The sequence below is a fragment of the Pempheris klunzingeri genome, chromosome 2 (assembly GCF_042242105.1).
Source record: "Pempheris klunzingeri isolate RE-2024b chromosome 2, fPemKlu1.hap1, whole genome shotgun sequence".
Classification (NCBI taxonomy): domain Eukaryota; kingdom Metazoa; phylum Chordata; class Actinopteri; order Acropomatiformes; family Pempheridae; genus Pempheris; species Pempheris klunzingeri.
Window position 1 is genome coordinate 6,520,083 of NC_092013.1, and position 22,126 is coordinate 6,542,208.

General features: G+C 41.5%; 2 protein-coding genes across 5 annotated transcripts in view; both read right to left on the bottom strand.

Moving 5' to 3' along the window:
• Window positions 1-1,151, bottom strand: part of loxl2a (lysyl oxidase-like 2a) — a 30,184-nt gene extending 29,033 nt beyond the window's left edge. The window contains exon 1 of the mRNA XM_070837988.1: window positions 1,130-1,151. The gene's annotated coding sequence lies outside the window, so the exon portion shown is untranslated. The remainder of the gene's footprint in view (window positions 1-1,129) is intronic.
• The window catches only part of LOC139212536 (transforming acidic coiled-coil-containing protein 1-like), a 98,643-nt gene that overhangs the window by 62,505 nt on the left and 14,012 nt on the right, over window positions 1-22,126 (bottom strand). For 2 of the 4 annotated variants that reach the window (XM_070843058.1, XM_070843057.1), the window contains 12 exons: window positions 14,426-14,535; window positions 10,863-12,258; window positions 9,883-9,946; window positions 9,073-9,262; window positions 8,580-8,644; window positions 7,846-7,977; window positions 7,663-7,739; window positions 7,513-7,556; window positions 6,308-6,471; window positions 6,104-6,210; window positions 5,856-5,976; window positions 3,059-4,694 (listed from right to left, as the gene is read on the bottom strand). In XM_070843058.1, coding sequence (XP_070699159.1) covers window positions 4,629-4,694; window positions 5,856-5,976; window positions 6,104-6,210; window positions 6,308-6,471; window positions 7,513-7,556; window positions 7,663-7,739; window positions 7,846-7,977; window positions 8,580-8,644; window positions 9,073-9,262; window positions 9,883-9,946; window positions 10,863-12,187 — 2,355 coding nt within the window. In that variant the 5' untranslated portion in view covers window positions 12,188-12,258; window positions 14,426-14,535 and the 3' untranslated portion in view covers window positions 3,059-4,628. Of the gene's footprint in view, window positions 1-3,058; window positions 4,695-5,855; window positions 5,977-6,103; window positions 6,211-6,307; window positions 6,472-7,512; window positions 7,557-7,662; window positions 7,740-7,845; window positions 7,978-8,579; window positions 8,645-9,072; window positions 9,263-9,882; window positions 9,947-10,862; window positions 12,259-14,425; window positions 14,536-16,043; window positions 16,535-22,126 lie in introns of those variants that run through there. The other 2 variants (XR_011585366.1, XM_070843056.1) reach the window with 2 other exon arrangements.

The window sequence follows — 22,126 nt, forward strand, 5'->3', positions numbered from 1 at the left end:
GATCAGCTCGTCATCAAGCTCAGCAGGAGCCCAAATAAAGACCGATACATTGGAGTCAGGCTCGGTGGAGCAGGGAAACATCTAAGAGGGCAATGGACCTCCAGATCCAGGAGACACCAGTTTAAAGTGATAAATAAACATTAAATTAGTCCAACGTCATGGATAAACAGCTGGAATAGATCACTGAATCAGTGATGGATCAACTGAAAGAGTTTCATGTAATGGATGAATAAATGGCCAATGGTAAATGGAAACATCCAGCTTCTGCCTGTGGCACTTTAGTACAAATGCAACAGTTCAATACAATGTCATAATATCCATTACATCCATAGTTAAATATCTGGTTTAAAATGAATCCAAATGAATGTTGTGTAACTGTCAGTAAAGGGGTAACTGAGTTCTCTCTGTTCTCTCCGGGCTGTGAGGGGACGTCTGACTGGTTGGGAACCACCGTTTTAGATAACACTGCCTTACAAAACCAGTGGAGACACACCCACTGCCCACTGAAGAATATCCTCACTTTAAAACCGGCTCAGAGGCTTCACCTCCATTTTCAGCTGATTGTGAACGGAGAGCTCGACATTGCAGAACATTTAAAATCTTGAAGTCTTGCATAAGAACAAAAAGTGAGAGCCAAGGACCGTCAAGTCAGCTGGAAAAACCCAAGATCCCACATGCTGAATCTATTGCTCTCTCAGTGAAAGCCAGGGAGCTTTTGTGAAGTCTTTTGTTCATCTGAGAAAAGCTCAAACCAACCATCAAGTGCCTGCAAAGCCCTGGTCAGCACAGATCCAGATCTCCAGATATTTAAAAAAAAAAAAAGGTAGCCTATACTATTAGTGATGCTGATTCATTTTAGGTTTATCATTTATGTATTAAACAATGCAGCAGCCCGTGGTGGCCCATATTCTGATTAAACCAACTTAACAGAGAACATGGGAGTAATATGGGATGTAGAATAAGCTTAAAATGAGAAAATGCAAAGTTAGAAGCTGTTTAAAGTCTCACAAGAGAAGATTAAAGACAAAACACGACACCATCCCAAAGTTTCACACATTTCTGCACGTGCTTCCCATCAGTGGCAGACCAGCGCGAGGCAGCTTCTAAAACAAGATGAGGCAGCACTCACCCAGACAGACGACCGAGCAGCTCTTCCCAGACCCGCAGACTGTGGCTTCTGACCTGCCGGAGGAGGAGGATGAGGAGCAGCAGCTCTTCGTCCCTTTAGTACTCTCCCGGTCGTTTCCTCCTCTCCCTTCACGGCGCGGAGCAGCCAATCAGAGGCCGCCTCAGCATCCTGGCCCCGCCCCCTCCGGTCCGGTCACCAGGGTTACAAAAACACGGAAACATCACGGACCCGCCGTGGGGTCCGTTTTACCGTGGAAACATCCACGGACAGTCAGTCAGTCCCGCTGTGGGAGCCTGGAGGCTGACTGGGGACCAGGAAAAAGTTACTGTTCAGCTCACATGAAACACGTGTTAACACACATTCATGCTGATATTAGTGAAAATTAGGATTCAAATCTTAATCTAAGCAAGTTTATTTGTGACCCACTGACTAAATCAGTACCTGAAACTACTACAGACAGACAGGAAGCATCTTCATATCAGCGCTTTAATGTTTTGGTAGAAAAATAAAATGATTTTAAGAAAAAATAGCTTCCATGTAATGTGGAAGGTTTAAATCATCCCAAACTCTAAAGTGTATCACTGCACTGGACAAACAGGGCTCATCTCCTCAAACTGTACTTCCATAGTAATACCACGCTTACATAGAATACCACGCCTCAACTCCAAATCAATACCAAAAGGTATTGACAGACTTCTGTACACCTCCTCGAACTAGATTTAAGTATTTATGGATAATTCCTGATCTTTTTAAACATGGCGTCCGTATAATGTGAAGCAGTGACTTGAAATTAATACCTGAGGTTTACGCCTGACAAAGAGACACACTGATTTAGTGTCACTGCCTCACATTACATGAGCTCACAAAAAAAGTCTCAAAAATATTCATAAAGGGGAGGAGGAGCTAAATTTCACCTTATGAAAGTTATTTGTCAAGCGTTGTAACGTGCCACTCTTAGTCTCCTCTTTGTCCAGCCTTGATAAACGGTTGTGACCAATCAACCAACCCTGTCATTGTGGTAGTGATGCGTTTAAGGACACCACCATGTGGTGACAAAGTGCTGCAGGACTGAGTCTGTGACAGGATACGCTAAATGGACAAATATGTCCATAGTGTGCAAGTAATCAACACAGTTTTTAGTCATAATCTAATTTACAGAAAAGAAACAAAGAAATGACTCAATTTGGCCTGAAAATGTTTTACATTTATATGAATTATTCCAACTATGAGAGACTAAATCTGATGGCTGGTGGGTCAGGCATGGATGGATGAGGCAGGTTTACAGTGGAGAGTGGTGTTTATATTGATATTTAATTTCTTTATAGTTTTAGTGTGTGTTATTTGAGCTCAAAATTATTAACAACAAATTAGATATCTAAACAGAATCTGCACTCATTAAATCTATCTATCTATCTATCTATCTATCTATCTATCTATCTATCTATCTATCTATCTATCTATCTATCTATCTATCTATCTATCTATCTATCTATCTACCCAGAGACCAGAGTATCTTACTTGTGATTTTTCAAATTTTCAAATTTTCATTTCAGTTTGTAAATGAACATTAAAATGGTTAAAAAAATGGGCAGCAAAACTGACAATTCCCTGTAAAGCCACTGACCTGAGACTGTTTTGTTGATCCATTTATGACTGCATCGTTATAATTTTTAAATCACACTGCCGGATCTCGACTCCCAAACAAAATGCCACTAAATGACATGTTTGTAAGAAGCGACTGGCTGCAGAAGAGCGTAAAAACAGTGATGAAATCTGGCTTCTGGCTTCCTTCCCTGTAGGAATAAACAACGGCCGGGCCTGCGTGTGTTTCTGCTGTGTGATAATGGACTCAGGACCCACAAAGACGTTAGATGTTTCTGATCGTGTGCTCAGTTTAAATCTAAATTCAGGAAAAGGGGGAAACTTGCGTAATATTAAATCTTAACCATTTATTCAGGAATGCACAAAATATAGCAGTAGACATACAATCTGAGTATACTCAATTCTTCAATTTTACAAATATCAGGAACAAAATTCAGAATACTCTTTTCATAAAGTATAAAATTTACACATGTTGAGCTGTAACAATGGATTTGAATTAAAAAGCACCTTCAGACTAATGTAACACCACCACAGTTACAACAGGACACAGAGTCACACTGAAACCATCTTATTGTACAGTGACAAGAGGAGCGTGTCCTTTTTGTATGAAACACATCTGACCAAAAATGCTCTTGTGTGCTCCTTCAGGTTCAGCCAGACCAAAAAAATGCTGATGAAGAGGATTTTATCACATGATGAACCTCGCCTTGTGCACTCATTAATCTGCTGCAGGTAAAGCATTAAAACTGCAAACCCTTTATAAGTGGATGCTCAGGCTTTGATCGTACTTTGGCGACAGAGTTTGGAAACGACTGCTTGAACTCAAAAAAACAAAAACCTGCCTTTTACAAATGAAAGGCACACCAGCAACATTTGGTAAAATATGAATACAGTAAAAAAAAACATCTACATGACAGCTGCAGAATGTGCTTGTAGCTTTTCCACACTCAGAGTGAGAAACTCAAACATGGCACGTGGTTTTATATTACAGCATAACGAGAGCAACATTTTTATTATTTAAGCTTCAAACTAAACTTTAGTTTCCACCCATCACTGTCAAACCATCTTCAGATGAATAAGATATCACAGAGTTTAAGATATGATTCCCTTAAGTGCTCTTCATATTCAACAATCCCAGAGATTTGTCGGAGGGCGTAATGTACACAATGTGTAAACTCTGCACAACTTGATCACGCCTGGTTTAAGTTACCCTGCGAAACGAAGGCAAATAAACTCAAAGGCAACTGAAGAAATACTCTGTAATATTACTTACAGCACATTTGCTGATGAAAGAAGGCGTCCGGCCGAACTAAACTGTCTGCGTCCCAAAACAAATGGCAGCAAGAAATATTTATAGGCCAGAAAACAAATACAGTATGATCAGTTTAGGCACTCAGTAGAGAGATTCGTCCTTTCTGAATGACTCACTGCGGTAAAACATGTCTGTGCTGTGTGGCCACGTCGTCTTTCCCTTTGCTCCCACATTATTTCCTGTTAAACATGCTATATAAAACAGTCAATGATAATCATTTGTAATACAGCGAACGGATGCACACACACACATCTGAAAGAAGAGAACAGTTAAAAAACTGGTGAACCATAAAATGAGCCTTTAGTGTAAATCCTCAACCAAAGATCGATAACTCATGGCGCTTCTCCTTCAAAATAAAATATACCTCATGATAACTTTGTGCTTCTTCAACTGCCATGATGTAATTAAAACAAATGTCCATTACTGTGTCGGTTTTATATTTCAGCTTGAAAAAAAATAACAAGAGAGCAAGTGCAACCACTTAATTATTAAAAAAAAAAATGTGAGCAGAGAGAAAGAAAGGTCAACCTGTGCTTACGATTGATCATTTACAGGATTTACATCAGAGTTTGATTTAAAGGCCTCTTATTCTGTTCCCAGTTTGGCGATCAGTTCATCGCAGATCTTGGTGAGCTCCTCGATCTCTTGATTCTGTGAGAGACAGAGAGAGGAAGACTGTTTAGAGACTGGGGGGATGAAGCTAAAATGTCAGGACAGCAACACGACGCTGCACAGGTACGATGGAAGTCTGTAGAAGAATCTGTACACAGAAATACCCTGTTGTACTTTTTACTCCACTACATTTATCTGATACTTCATGTTACTGGTTAGTTTTTATATTAAATATATATTAAACACATGATATACTTATATGAAAGGAAAGTATCTTCGTTGACTCCACATTAAAATAAAATACACTGTTAGATGCATTTGTTGATGATAAATAAGACTAATACACTGTTGCCCATAAAGTTGGAATAAAATGTTTTTTTACGTCTTCTCGTGAAATGATTGTGATTTATTCTTGATAAATAAAGTGTATATCTTCTCAACTTTATTGATCAAACTCTTCCAAACATGTCACTGTAAAACTTAAACCACGATTAACCTTTGCAAACTGTGTATTCAGGCTTTAACAAAATTGGGGGTATTGAACAATTATTCCAACTTTATGGGCAACAGTGTATATTATCACATTTTAAAAAGGAGCCACCCTTCATAATCTTTGCTTTTAGTATTTTTTGGCACTTTAAGTATATTTTGCTGATAAAACATGTGTATGTTATTTTACGTAAATAAGTGGATTTAATCGAGTGAAATTTTGAAAGCAGGACTATTTCTGCTTTTCCTTAAGTAAAGTATGTGAATACTTCCTCCACCGCTGACATTGACTGATCTGAGCAGAGAGGGACAACTTTGTTTCTCCCTCTATTTATTTTTCATCTCTTATGTACTTATTTATCATCAGACACTGATAAATAAGGTCTGTGTCTATGTTTCTTTTCAATCTGCACCAGACTCTGGTTTTAGTAAATGAAACACTGCCCCCTAGTAGAGACATCATGCCAGTGTGTTTATAAAACCTGTGCTCAACGTCTGCACATGCACGTACCGCTATTAATTTGACAATAACTAACCGATGTTTAAACTCGCCTTATTTAGTGCTCTGAACCAGACTTTAAAGGGAAGACAACAGACAAACAGAACACTCTCAAATGTTTTTAACCTCAATTATCCAGAGTGTTGCCCTGCTTTGCCCTCACACAGTTAAACACATTGAATCCATTTTAATCACGTTTGCAGGCGTCCTACCTTTTGAAGGACAGCTCTTTCAAGAGACTCCACCTTCATCTGCTCCTTCCTCAGGCTGGCGCTCATTGCGACACCCTCTGCGTTGGCCTTGGTGCGTACCTGCGCTATCTCCTCGTTAGCCCTGACAGATAGGAGGAGACGAGAAATGTTGACTCTGTCCAGCCTCGCAATGCAAATGGGTTTTCAGGTTTGAAAACGTGTCTAATGATTGAATCCTGGAGTCACACACTGCTGATGTGGAAGCTTACTTGTCCAGTTTCTCCTCTGCGTGCAACTTGAGGGTTTGGTATCGCTGCTCCTCCTGCTTGATCCGCATCAGGTAGTCCTGCGCACACTTCTTCAGCACCTCCTCGTTCTGGAGAGATACGTGGAGAGAATATTCAGTGATCTGGCTATAATACAGTAGCGGGCTGGATAGCATCTCATGAGATTCACACTGAAGCTCTACTGACCTTCTTGAAGCCCTCCAAGACTCCCTTCATGTTCTCGTACCTCCTGAAGAGGTCGGCGAAGGAGCGCTCCACGGAGTTGAGGTCGGCAATGGCCTGATCCCTCTCCATGGTCAGCTGCCTGACAGTCTTACTGCAGGACAGGGTTTTCTGCTGCTGCTCGTCCTCTGCAAACAAACAGAGGAACAAAATATAAGGTTTAAAAGTTTAAAGGCTACAGTTCAAACGTTTTAAGAGCTGAACAGAAACAGCAGATGAAACAACAACACAGAGATCACAAGTTTATCTTTTGGAGCAAAGCAGCAGAGTCCTGGGATCCTAATCTGTCGTGACTTTTTAATTTCATTTAAAGTAAAAGTCTAAACTCTGAACACTGTTCTGGCCCAATTTAACCCCTGCATATCACTCTGTATCTGAGCAGTGGGATGTTTTCCTTCATTGTTGACTACAAGACTGATGCCAAATATCAGCCTTAACTATCAGCATCTTTTAAGGCCTTTTTATATATACTAGTAGTTCTCAAATCTTAATTTTAAAGCAACAGGTCTGTGACCAAACTGTAGTGGAATATAGTTGACTAAACAGATCAGGGACCTCAGTACAACTAGTCGTGTGTTTCACTCTCTTAAGGCCACATGGTGGCACAGCGGGCTACAGAGTGTCTGCTGCTACAAAAGATCAGCAAATATTAAATACCATAACTTTATTAAGTTTAAGTCAGTATAATCCAAGTAGTTTATGTTCACTAACATTATGCATAAAAATGAGCTACAATGACTAGAAACTTCCTCTGATGTGGTTGGAAACACTTTCAGAATATAGAGAGTTGACACTTTAAACTCATTATCATCGGTTCATTTTATTCCTTTGCACTGCAGCAGACCCAGCAGAAAAACGTACTATACTATCTGACTTTCCTATACACATTTCAAGGGTTCTGTATCCTTATGTAATGTATCTTTAAGTTTAACGTATTGTGGAGGAGTCACAGTTTTGGGGAAGCAGTCAGATGCTACTCAGAATAAAGCACAATTATTTGTCCCTATGGACATTTGTCTTGGACATAACGGCTGCCACGTAAAACCACATACAATTATAGTGCAAGCAGACATTAAGTGCATAGTACAACAAGTGCTACGCCTCTTACATAAAAAAGTAAAATGAAGAAAAAACTTAGAATACACAACCACCAGGTGGCAGCAACTTACCAATCATTTGTGCTACTGTTTTCTCATATTCTGCAACTATTTTCCTGTCAAAATAAGAATAGAAAGTACACATTTTGTCAGCTTTGTTTCTCCAAATTGTTTTCTAGATATTTTTTATACATTTTAAGAATTATTTCTGTATGTGAATACCTCATCTCCAGAACCTCAGCTCTGCTCTCCTCATATTTTCTCTTCCACTCATTAACCTCAATCTCTTTGGTGATGATCTGATTGGAAGAGAAAAAATAAATAAAATGTAAAAAATGAACCATAAGCAGATTCAGTTAATGAAATGAGTGCTGTCTGTCTGAGGGTGTGTGAGTGTGTGTGTACCTCTTCTCTGATCAGGGTGAGCACTGCGGCCTTGTCCATCTCGCTCAGAGGTATGTTGTCCTGGGACAGGGCTGCTGTGTCTGGGCTCTCACTGCTGGCCGCCTTTATTGTTTGGCTTATGGACATATCACACTGTGGAGCAATCAGAAAACATTCTGTGTGCTCAGTTTAAGGTCTGACAATAAACATCCACGAGCCTCACAGGTCGCTTACGGGATGCCACAGATCACCACTTCTACTGTGTTAAACTCTCCATTTCTGATCACATGGTGAAAACGATTCGATGTGATTATTAGAATTGGAACTAGATGGTTTATCAGTCTGGAGGAAGAAAAGCAGATCTGCTCAATGTGCTGAGACAGAAAATGAATTTCAATTTGTTTGTTTTTTTTCCTTTTTAATGGGAACAGCACAATATTTTCTTTATTCAGATAAAAACAATTTTTTTTATTTATTTGAAATGTGTAATTTCGAATGTTATTTAAAAGAATATGAGCATATTTTATTGTTTTTTTCTGTATCGTGTTAATGTGGTACTGGAAGATGTATGTTTTGTAAAGTGATGGTGTCTTATAATCTAACTACTACTATAATGTACTAACTAACTAAAGCAGGACTCCAGTTATGTCTAAACCGTCTTCTTCTTCCCTTCTGAAATAAAGGACAGTTGGTGCTAAACGAGTCAGCCATGTTTAAATATTCATGCTGCTCCCTCTCTGTGATTCCATACTTACGATATCATCTTTCAGACTGCAGGTGTCCTTCTCCTCCAGGTGATCTGCAATCTTAGCCTCAGGACCTGCGAGGAGAAACAACACACAATTCAATGAATTAATTACCTGTATCTAAATGACAAAAAAAGAAGCAAATCCACACAGTAGCCTACTTATACTCATCATCAAGAACTGTCCTGAACCTTAGCATTAAGAATATTAAAGGTTGTGTGATGCTAGCACCACCGACACAGACTGGGTTTAATGCACAACTGTGAAGAGCATTTGCTCCCCAGTGTAATATTTATAACTTTCTTATATCCAGGACAGGCTTTTGCTGAGGATGCATGCTCCATTTTTTTTGCTTCATAAAGTTTGACACAGTCTTGGGGCTTTGCAGCCTCCAATACTGCAACAGAGAAAATATTGTGACTGAGTCTCAATCTGTGGAGCTAAAAAGTTCAACATAAATTGTTCACTTTGACTCCAAACACACAGAGGAGGAGGAACATACCATCCATAACAGATTTATCACTGATTGGCTGTTTCTTCGCAGGGGCTTTATTGCACTCAGGTTCTCCTCTCTCCTCCTGGCTGTCTGTCGTCTGGCCCTTGATGGCAGTGGAGGCGAGCTTCTCCTCATCAGTGGCGTGATGGACTCGCTGAGTGATCTCCGGTGTCCGAACCACCACCTCATCCTCCTCCTGGAGACAAAGGAGCAAGACAGAAGCCACATTACAATGGGATCGATTCCATATCTAGATATCTAGGGTTAAATATATTCTGAACAAAATAGATTATATTGTTTCCATGAAAACATAAGAAAGGCGTTCTGGTAGCAAAGTAATAAAAACTTTGTATATGTGTTGTTGTGGATTGATGACCCGTGAATATAACTGCATTATGCAGGGGAAGTTACATTATGTAAAGTAACATTAGGGGGCCTAGACAAACTGTGTTACAACGACTTCTCTTAGAGACTCTGATGTTACATAACATCTCTTAAGGATGGAGGAGGTGATAACATTGAGGGCACAAGGGAGCAGACTAATATTTGACTGCAGAGAGATAAGTCACAGATCTGTCACAGTGCCAAGCCAGCACTGCAGAGACACTGCTGATGCTCCTGTCAGCTCGTGTCACTGTGTATGTATAGGTGTGTGTGTGTGTGTGTGTGTGTGTGTGTGTGTGTGTGTGTGTGTGTGTGTGAAGAGGTGAGGCCAAGAGGTTCGACAGCTGCTGAATAATGGCCATTGCAGTGTCACTGCAGTAAGGTGAAACATTTTGGGCTGACACAACACTTACAGAGAAAAACACACATTACCTGATTGCACACGTCGAGCACCAACGACTGGCTCTCATCATATTTCTGAACTTTACAGGAATTCCTACAAAACCAAGCAAATAATGACAATACAGTCAGAATATGTAGATCCAGAAATAGTGATCCTTAAACATTTTAATGCCTCGTCCTCCTGTTTCTACAACCATGGAGCTGCAAGCATTTTGTTGCCTTTGGAGCCCCACATTGAATGAGGTACAGCAACATACATACAGCTAGTAACATGCTTGTGCTGCCCAACTTCTGGAGGGATCACGATACGGGACAAATTAACTTGCTGATGTAACAGGGGATGGCCTTGTGGGTGAAACTCAGGAAGACATTTATTGACCTCACATGCTCCCTCAACAGTCCGTTCTGCCACGATGGGAGTAAAATGGGAAGCCAGCGTGCATGGAGGAAAAGAGAGCGTCGATAGTGAGAGTACTTACAACAGAAAACAGAGAAACTTGACTTGTTCAGATGTCCTGAGGGCCAAGAGAAGTGGACGAAAGCAGAGGTTGGGGGTTGCGTGACAGACAAGAAGAGGAAGGATGAAGGATGAAGGGGATATTGATTAAGGGAATGAAGAACAGAGCGGGAAGAAGAGACAAAGGAGAGCGTGTGAGCGACTAAAGGCGTCCAGCTCAGCATGTTAGATACTCAGCAGCTAGTTTCAAGTTTGAGCATAAACACGAGATGCCAACAGACCTGGAAAAGCTGAGACTAGTCCAAATCACTGCAGCTATAAGCACTTATAAGTACAGTCAGTATGTAGTGTTAAGTGACTGACATGTGTTCAAAGCATTGTTTGGTATGTATCCAACCACTGGTGGATGTAAAAGCTGGCATCCACTAGGAGAAAGAGCAAACTCTGTGGAGTGAATCTAACTTATATGAATGAGTATGAATTATTCAAATTGAAATCTGCATTTCTGATAATTTTACAGCCTCAAAAAGTTTTCATTTGGCTGTAGACTTACTTGATTGTCCTCTCTTTGCTTTTCTTGGGAATCTGCCTCACTTTCTTCTCCTCCGCGGGGGGCCCTGTTTTCTGTTTGCCTCCATCTTTTACTTTTACTTTTTTCTCCGGCTGAGGGGCGCTACTTGACGAGTCCTCGGTGCTCATGGTTTTGGACGAGGATTTAAAAGGGTCCACAGAGTCATCAAAATTGTCTGGGTCAAAGCTGTAGGAGCCCTTCGGGACCACTGGAGAGCTGCTCATTGTGCTATTGCTACCAAACGGGTTGAAATTGGGATCGTCCCACTTACTGGGATCAAAATTATATGTTCCCTTCTTAGGAATAGGAATTTCATCAAGGTTCAGTGGTGCAGCAGAGTCTGAGACTGGCAAAGCAGTTTCTGGAAGAGGATCTGAAACTGGTTCTGATGCTGGTTGAGAATCTGGTTCTGGCGCTGGCAGAGAATCTGGTTCTGACGCTGTGGGTTCTGGCGCAGGTTTGCAGGAAGCCTCTGATCCTTTGGGCTTCTGCTTCTTAGCTGCCAGTTTGCTGATTGTCTTTTTACTACCTAATTTCCTCTGAGGTGGCTTGCTGACTGTCTCCTCGTCAAGGCCGAACTCCAGCATCACAGGCTTCGTCTCTGACGGCGGCACCATCTTCTCCACTTCCTCTGGAGCCGCTGAGGTGATCTCACCTACAGGACATGAGCCACCAATTGGCTCGAGTCTGGGGAGAGAGCTTGGATCACATGGTGGGGGAGAGTTCTGGATTTTGGATCCGCCGCAGTTGAAGGGGTTAAAGCTGTCGTCCATCACGTCAGGGTCAAAGTTGTAAGTGGCATTGGGAACAGGGAGTTCTTGTTCCTCATTTATTTGGGCAAGCTCATTCAGCGAGGCCATTACCTTCAGGGATGGATTCTTGGACTTGCTGGTTTTAGTCTTTTGAGGGGGCTCTGTCTGGTTGAACCCGTTGCATTCAGGTTCTGGTTCAGCAAGAGGTTTCTGCTCAGTGGGTGCTGGAGCTTTGCTGGCTTCAGGTGGTTCATTGTTCTGGACCGAGTTTGGTTCTGGAGTTAGAGCGGGAGCTAAAGCTAGAGCTGGAGTAACATCTGGGGCAGGATCTAGGACATCCGGGACAGGATCTAGGACGGGGACTGTGGCCTGGGATGTTTCAGGGCATGACACTGTGCATTTGAATCCTTCAGCCGTTTCCTTCACTGAAGATGAAGCAGTCTCGGGCACAGAGCCCAACGCTTCTGGAAGATTCTCTGTTTGTTCTTCTTCCAGGGTCTGAATGTGTACTTCCAATGGGCCACCCATGGAGTCTGCAGGCTCATCCTGACCCATGTTGTGGCTGAGAGAAATATCCTGATCCCAAGCAGGAGCAGTCACTATCAGGTGCTCCTCCTGATCCACATCTTAAGAGGAAATAAGAGAAATAAATCATCAGAATTAACCATAAAAACATATTTGAAATGCACTAACTAAAACAGCATGCACACCTCTTCTGCCTATAATATTATCTCCAATCAAATCTAAACTTCGATGTAGGTGACTTCTGATTGGTTACAAGCCAGCCGACTGGTCCAATTGCTGCTGTTGCCATGGTGATGTCTTTCTATGTGGGCCGTGATATTTAACCAACTAACACATTGAAAAATACTGAGAAAGAGGAAAAAGGGTGCTCTGATATATTTTGTGCTGCATGCTGAGGTCAACAGGAACAGGGGCTGTTGTGTAATTATTGCCTCCAGCGAGCCTTTTGACACATCAACATATTTCAGTGCGCCTGTCACACTCGCCATATTCCTGTAATATTATGTTGCTAGGAGACTGGCACAGCCCGCCGTGTTTCTACCTACTTCCATTCACATGAGAGCGTCACTAGAGTCTCATTTTCAAAGTATTTATGCAGTCCAACATGCCCATGCAAACATCCTCATCCGAATCTGCTTGCATATTCAACAGAAAAGTATAGGATTTCCTTTTTGTTCTCTCATTCTTGTGTTTTTAAAGGCCGAACATGTCACAGCAGGGATGAATCTCACTCCGCTGCAGTGCCTGTTTGCAATAACATGCAAGTAATGTGGTCTAATTTGATTAATAAATGTATTGTGAGTATCTTAAAAGTACTATTGTATGTATCTGCTCATATCTACATAATATCAATGCTAATCTTGAATTTAAAGTAATTGTTCCAGTGTTTTAATGCCAGAAATTGTGAAATAACATCGATCATGAACTGCACATGGATTAACTCAAGTCAAATGTTAGTTTATCTTGCATTTTACCACAGGAGACATGCAAAGTAACCTTCAAGTATGCATCTGCTAATGTCAGGTGCCTATTTGGCTTTAACAAAGTCTTCAACGATCTATTAAATATTTATAAACTGTCACCATGTATAGAGTGATGCTGATGTAGAGATGGAGCCTTTGAATGGGCGCAGACAAACACAGCCAGCAGTGTGTTTACATTCAAAGAAGTTTCTAGAGGCACTTCAACTCCCGCATGCCAGGATTCAAGCTTCCTCATTCACAGCTGCAGGAAGGGATGTTTGTAGTTGAAACAAAAGTGAACTCCCCCTCGCTCCTTACTGGTTGACCTTTACAACATACATTTCTGGAAAATGCTGTTGGAGCTGTTTTACAGGAAGGGTTTATTCCCACCTCAACGGCATCTACCTTACATAAACGCACAATCTCCTACAAACCTCCTTAAAAATCAAGCTATGTGATGGCTTCAGCCTGATAACAAACTTTGTTCAGTCACTCCCTTCATTGTGACCTCTATCAGTCACCAATACAAAACAGGGAGAACCAAAGCTTTTGTTGAACCTGTTGAATTCCAGAGCAAAGGCCATTCCCACAGCCTGCTATAGGCTCCTCCTCTTAGTGATTCAAATGACAATGACAGCGCTTCCACCGTCATCACACCCAAAACCCACCCAAAATCCAAACTCACTTTGAAAACCAGCTGACATACCAAGCATGCAGGACATGTTTCATTGCACAAGTATTAATAATCTTAGGTGGCTGAACTAAAACACCTAAATTCAATGACATGTACAGGTATAGGCCAATTTAAAGCTAAAATGCAGTAGCTGGATACATTCCTGAAACAGTCAGACTCCATATGTATCCAATTACTCTGGCATGGTGAACCTGATACGCCATCATGCGCACAGCTCAGACCCAGTAGTGGAATTTATATATTCCCAAATGTGCTATTTAAAGTAGTTATTTTAACGCATAAAACTGACTTAATTGGCACACTGTAGAAATGTTTTTTCTTTTGTTGGCTATCAAGACAGACATATGCACACACATGTGATGTCTGAACATCAAAAGACTCTTGTTTCCATGGCAACTCCAAGTAGGGAAACTCTGTCTACAATATGTGTCTCTGATTTCCTCCGATCTGTTTAATATTTGTAACGTTCATGAGAACCTTCAGCTTCCCCGAGGCCTTACTGGAGTGTGTTTACGTCTTGGACAGAATGCCGGCTCTGCCTCTCCTCATCTCTCTCTCTCTCTCTCTCTCTCTCTCTCCGTCTGTCTGTTATTTGCTCAGCAGTGGCCTCACCTGTTTTGTCTGCATCAGTGTTGTTGTTCTCCAGCTCTCCTGGGATGGTCGGAGGGGAGTGGACAGGAGTTGCTGCTTCAGGAGTGTCAAAATTACCCTCTGAGTCAGAGCTGTGGAGAAACAGAGGAAGAGAGTATGAACCTCCCAAACATCCACAGCCTGAGACAGTAGGAGGACAGAAAGATCCTTCGATTGATATAACTGAGGAGTAGTGGAAGCATTATAAATTGTGGAACTTTGTATACTCAAAAACAAAAGGTTGAATCAGCAATCTGAGCCGTAAAGACGGCTTGCATAAACAGAACTGCACTAACAGCATTAAAATGTGCAATATGTGCAAGTATAAGGACAAATGATACTCTTAATTTCTACTCCTTCCCATATCTATTCACTCAGACACATGTATGATTTGATAATATCTGTGTATGAGTTGGATAAATACTGTTGGATTTATGGCATCATTATCTAAATCAGTGTTTTGCAACCTCGTTAGCTTGTGATCCTCGAAGGTGAACCACTCTGCAGGCTGCAGTTCAGCAATCAGTGATGCTTCTTTGTACTGTAACGTTGTTCTGTTTGACAAAGTTACTTGTCATTGTTACTTGCACTTTGAACTGCCCTCACAAGTATTTACTGTCCACAATCCATCTACTGTTAAAATGATACCTTACTTGTATTGAGCTTTGGCTGTGATAGCGAGAAAATAAAAGATTGCGTACAAGAGTGAAGAAAGAGGAAATAGGGCAGCCCACTTCTTTCCTGCCACATCTATACAGCATGAGACATGAGAGCGCAGCATACAAACTATATAAATGTATCTATTTTAAAATCAGCTAAATAACGTTTGGCACAATATGTGGAACCTTTTCAACACCGACTTGTGACTAACGTTGAAGAGCAGCAACGTTTAATTTGATGCGATCCAGCAACGTTTAATTTGATGCGATCACTCCAGGAAGCCTCATCACAGTGTAGTTAGATATCGATGTGACTCTGGTTAGATAACTGCTGGTCTGCTGAGATAGGAAAGAAACATGGATTTTGGCATCTAATGGCTTAATAGTCCAGAGTAGTGATACATTATCTTGTGTTGAAATGTCAAAGTGTAGAAGTGTGGATGTCGGTGCAAAAAAGTAGTAGAGAATCTTTGTATTTGCTTGGAAGAATGGCTAAAATAATGAGGAATAACGAGGAGCAGAGGCATTAAGATCATGATGCATTGAGCATGTGTCATGTTTGTGAGCAATGATTACATCATTAAGTTGTACCTGACTGCAGTGTTGGATTGTGGGTTATTTTTGTGAGGCCACAGAAATGACGATGTACCAGTAAGGCTGTGCAAAACAATCAGCTCAAACACAGTCACAGTCTAAACCACGGCCACGCCAGAACTGAGTCAGTGCTGCACGACAACACAACACCTCTGACATTTCTGCATGTAAACATAAAGACTGTTAATGCAGAGAAGATAACAGATATGTTTTTTTTTATCTCTGCCCTTTTCGTCTAAGCTTCATGTATTTCCTCAAACTGACAGGTGGACACACTCATGATCACACATGTTCAGACAGTGTGAATCACAGTCTCAGTGGTCTCAGGGCTTTGGCTCAACACTTGCCTGCAGCCTTGAGATCTCTCCTCCTCCTCTTCCTCTCCACGTTGCTCCCTCTCCTCGCTGGCTCCCTGCCCCTCTTCATCCTCCTCTCCCTCTCCCCCTCGCACCGCCGTCCACGTCCATTTGGCCCATGACACGGGTGACAGCCAAGACATCCCACCTCTTTCCACAGGAGTTCTTCGACTCTCTGCCGACTCAAAAGGTTCACTGGGCTGGTTTCCAGAGCCTGGCTTATCCTTTTCTGTGTTTCTTCTTCAGATTCCCACCCTGCCAACGGCTCTCACATCTTTCCACAGAGCCTCTCTCTTCACTTGACTGCCCAGTTTCCCATGAAAGGAAGGAGACATTTCTTTTCCAATCATCTATTTGTACATTCTCAGTCTTAAAGTCACAAAGATTTCAGTTGCTTTCTCTATCTTCTCTTTTCTTTTTTCCTGTCACGCTCCTTCTCCCTCTGCCTCTGTGGCAGAATACCACAGCTCTGATCAGCTGGGTTTCAAAATGCTGGACTCACACTCTCCTCTTCTGAACCCCCCTCCAACGTTCCCCTCCACCTCGGGCCAGCCCACTAACGAAGAACTCAGCGGGGGAGGCAGGAAGCTTGAAGCTCTAAGAATGAATGCAGTTTCTCTTCTTCAACTAGAAGAGTTCCCCTGTGGCTGGAGAATGGTATGTCCCTGTCAGGCCGTTCTTCCTCTCTGAAGCAGAAGGAGGGAGTCAGAAAACAAACACAGGAGGAGGAGGAGGAGGAGGAGGTGGTGGTGGAGGAGAAGGAGGTGGAGCCGAACTGATGGGGCTCCACATTTTATAGCCCAGAGAGAGGTTAGGAATGTGGGGCTGGATCTTTATGCCTCCTTTGCTCCCCCAGGCTGTTAACAGTTAACTGTTTCTCCCATCCAGTGGCACGCATGCATGACCAGAGGAACCAGTTCTGTCGAATAGCCCCAGGAGATCTACCTGGCTGGATTCAATTTTGGCTGAGGTACCAGTTCAGAGCACTGCACTGACAGGGAGCCACTGTCTTCAATGCACTCATTAATGGACTGTAGCACAGGTATATATTGCTGAATATCGTTAGGGAAAAGGAAAGGAAAGAGAGCATGACATTGCTCAAGAAATACAGTTTAAGAAACTGTTCTCTGCAAACTGATGCTGAGAAAACATCCAAAGCCATTCCTAATATACACAGAGGACTCTCCAAGCAATGTAATCACAATCAGAAACAGTGCTGCAAATGATCTATTACTGAGCTGATGCTGGTGGTCTCAGGGATAGACTGGTTTAAATTGTACATGTAAAACAAAACATTTTCAGCAGTGGTTGGTGATGCCTGATCTGACCGGTGGTGTTCCCCAAGGCTCTGTCCTTTGTCCCCTGTTGTTCTCTATATACAAGTTCCTATCACTTTGACACACACTCTGCAAACGCAACCTTCATTATCATTGTTATAGATAGAGAAAATTAGTCAGTCAGATCAATGTCCCACTAAATACCAGTGAAGAAGGCACCCCTTAATGTATTGTCTGTCAGTGCTTGATGTCCCAAAACTCCCTCCAGCTAAATGAAAGTAAATCAGAAATATCTGCATTTAATCCTATTGTGCTGAATTGTTTTATCCTGAAGTTCCCACACAAAGCACTTTGTGCACTCATTTGAAAAGTGCAAAAACCTCCACTTTGACACAAGTCAGCCTGAAAACAAAGCTCTTGCCTGTATGTTCTTTAAAAGAATTCATCATTGGTGAAATCATAGTTCAATGTAATCATTTTTACTGTCTATAGTGGCTGTGCAGAAGGCCCCTCCTAATGCTTTTCCAATGTAGGAAATGAGCAACAAAATCCATGGTCCTCAAAAATGCATTCTGAGGTTTAACCAAAGCAAATATGAGTCTTCAGCAGTAGCAGTTAGTCAATATCAAGTGTTTATCTTCAGGAGCTTATTTTTTTTCCAACTGTACCTCCTCTGGAGCTAAGCAAGGAAACACTAAACAGATTAAATAGAGAAAGGGAACTCTTCACTAATTTGGCTGCAACTTTGGAGGAAGCCCACTCTTTTAACTAAATCAGACTGCTGAAGTTTGTATTGGTGTATATGTCGGCTGAAGAGTATGTCCTGCTCAGTACATTTCTGTTTGACTGACTGTTTATGTCATGTGTTTATATCAATAAAACACATCTATCTAGTACTATTTTTTAAAACTCACAAATATCAATATCAACCTTAAAATTACATAAGACAGGGATGTCTTCATGTTCATACATATGGGTGAGAGAGTGAATGTTAAAATGACCCACCTTTGCAGCAACGTCTGCAATGGTAATTTAGATACTTTCTCATGAACTCCTGCATGGTATATGTGATGTTCTTTTTGTTTCATGAGACTTGTCACTGAACATGCCAATGCGTCCATCTGTGCATTATTTTCTAATATTGTACTCCCCCTCCAGAATCTCTTCCAGGGTTTGACTTGGCCATGCAGCAACTAAACTCCTCCCAAATTCCAGTGGAGGAGCAGAGACACACGTGCCTCAGTCAGGCTCACAGTTTCCACATTGGACCAGAAAGGGTGGAGTTTGTCCCCTGCTCACTCATTACTGTCTGGGTCTGGTGGAGCTTTAGGCTGAGGTGAGGGCGAGGCATTGATCATGTGCAAGTCCTAATTAAGGGATAGTACAAAGAGTTATCACCGGAGCACCAGGCCTTCCTATTTTTGAAGTCACTGAGCCTCACTGGAGACCCTCAGTAGCTCGGGCCTGTTTGAAGAAAAGATTATTGTGTTCCCACACTTGAGCGACAATGTAAATAATCCTTGATAAACGCTGTCATGCCATATCTGATTAATAGACACATGGGAAACCGTGAAGGCAAGGCGTGAGCATGGTATTTTTTCTGCATCTGCGGAGGTTATTTTATACAATAAATTGATGGCCGTAAGTGGAAAAAACATTACACTCTATTTCCATCTAAATTGTTCCCTGCACCAGCGGTGAGAGGCCAGTAAAGACTCATGGTAGCCAGGGATAAGTAGGTTACGTAACGGCAAGGTTCCTATTACCATTCCTAGCATAAAATCAAGACTATTTGATGCCATTCTTTTAAGAAACGTTCTGAACCGAATGCTGCCATCTTTCCCACTCCTTTCAGAGCCAACCAGCCGTGCTCACAGATGACAGCTCTGTTTTTCTGGTCTAAAAATGGCATCAATAAACATCAGTAGGTAGCGTGAGGCAGCTGTGTGTGTCTCTAGATAAAAGACCACCCCATTCTACCACCACCACCACCACCACAGCCACCCGAGCTCCTGCCAAGGAGTCTGACGCTCCACCAAAATCCAAACACAACTCAAAAGAGCTCAGATTTCAAACACAGTGGGACGAACCCTGAAGGCAGTTTTGAGAAAACAAAAGTCACTAAAAGGAAAACAATTCTGGCCTCTCTATTCTCTATTCTGAAGTTTGTGAAGGCAACTCAAATTCTGAATGTCTGTAAAAGTTAAATGTTTAACCTCCACACCAGCAACAATATTATCGTGCTCTGCTGTTACTTCACAGCTCAGGTGTCTGAAAGAATGCAGAGATAATAGTTGCACATAAACACTGTCTCCAGCTTAATACTTTAACTTTGCTATACCCATAAATAGAGACTGTGTGTTCATTTTTAGAGGACAGTAATGTAGCCACGTGATCAGCCTGAATTAGTGTAGACACACACAGAGAGGAAGGAAGTGAATGAAACAGAAGAGACGTTTTGTTTGTGTTTGAGGAACAGAGGTAGAAGAGGAAGGACAAATGGAGTAAAGGCCATTGACAAAGATAATGTGTGCAACAATTTGACTTTTGCCTTATCAGTACTGTGAGGGAACCTGAAATCTCAGCCAGAAAACAACAAATAAAGACAGCTACAAGTGATGCAAACTGAACCGTGTGAGATAAATACTCACCAACTGGCAGCTACCAGAAAACATTTAGCTTTGACTAAGTTGTGACCACATCCTGTCAGATACTTTCTTAGGCCATAAAAGTACTAAAGTTGTTTTCCATTTGGTTTCATTCTGAGCCGTCAAGTAGCAGAATCAGTGTGTTGCAGCGACATCTGGTGGTGAAAGCGAACAAGGACACCCAAACTGTGCACCCTCTTAAAAAGAAATAAGAAATAACCATTCCTGAAAATGCTCTTTACGTATTCTGGTAGTGATAGACATAATTAATTTCAATATTACAATTAACAATTAAGTTCATGCACAAACCTAAAATTAGCACATGACATCTATTACATGACACACCTGTATACAGTTCAAAGATGTTCATTATTGCACACTAATAAACTGTATAAAATGTTTAGTTTATGAATCATATAATGAATCACAGTATACAGAGGTCAATTCATTTCTATAGAACTCAGAATGCATACTTCATTCATAGTGTCAACTACTGCACACTTTCTTGTACTTAAACTATCCATCCATCCATTATCTATACTGCTTATCCATCAGGGTCGCAGGGAAGCTGGAGCCAATCCCAGCTGACTTTGGGTGAGAGGCGGGGTATACCCCCTATTACAAGCAGCACAGTCAAATTTCAAAACGCTCTGTACTGCACACAAGTCCACCATAAACAAGAAAGGCTCACCTCCTAAACTCCTGCTGGGCTTGAGGGTTTCTAAGCTTGTCCCACATCTGCAGTGTCTTAATGTGGAGGAAAATGACTGCATATGTCTGCTGACAATGTTCAAAAGGGTCATCACAACCTTTATGTACTCTTTGACGTCAGAGGAGATTAAGAAGACCTTGGGGTGTCTCCGTTTGACGAGGTGTGCTTTGTTGGTGGCGCTGACTGGATTTTATCGTTATGTTAAGAAGGCAATTTCTTTCTGAAGAGCCATACATGCCCGTCTTTGTGACCCTGTTTATGTATATGTAGACTAATAGGGACTATTATTACTATTATTAAGTAAAAAACTATATAGCCACTGTTTTGCCTTGAGTTTTGCTTCCTGACCAGTACTTTACTACTTAGTACTGTATATAAATATGTCCATTTGAAGAAAACAAAGGCTAACCAGAGAGCGACTTTTATAAGTCACCAGTAAATTTAATTAAATGGTGAATGGTGTGTACTTGTATAGCACCTTTCTAGTCATTTTGACCACTCAAAGAACTTTTAAACTACATCCACATTCACCCATTCACACATCAATCATACAGAAGGAATCTAAGCTGGAGGAGACTACTCTTTCACACACATCAAAACTATGCTAAAGGAGCAAGTGGGAGTTCAGTGCCCAATCGACACTTCAAAATGTGGACTGAGGGAACCAGGGATCCAACCATCAATCTTCCAGTTGATGAACACCATGCTCTACTTCTGAGCCACAGCCAGACTAAACAACTCGGGAATATGCGAACATAGAACTGAAATACCAAAGATCTAAAAACTACATTTTTAGGATCCTCTTCAAGATCAAAATTAAAACTTCTTCATGTCAGTTAATTTTAGGTTTTAGCAGTGGATATTCCCAAACAACTTTTCAATTAAATTGCCAGAAAACCATTTGGATAAGCCTGAAGCTTTAGGGGGCCCCTGGAGCCTAAATTACTCCCCTTGAATTTATAATCAGCAATTATTATAGATACTGCACTTGAAAATTCATTAAGACACTTCATAACAAGAATCTAAAAACAAACATTGTGAGGTCAGTGCCATTTTTAAGATTCTTAACTGCACTGAAATTAAGTTAATCAGCATATCTGCAGGAGAGACTTTTTTAAAATGTCATCTGCTCTCCAGAGTCAGCTGGAGGAAATCAGCGCATCCTACATATATGCTGTATGATGCTTTCTGACACTTACGGGGCCCCGTAGTTTAATATGATTGCTGTCAAAAACACAGATTAGACACTATGAGGAGGTCAATACAAGGCTGTTTAAAGGTAAAAGATACAAGATAAACGTACCAGACTTATTTTTAAACTCTGAAAATAGTTCCTCGATGGGTGGCAGTACAGCACAAAGAGACGTGTCAGATTACAGAGGGAGGAAGTCCGCCAAACACGAAGAAGAAGTACTTCCGCTGTGACGTAATTAGCCA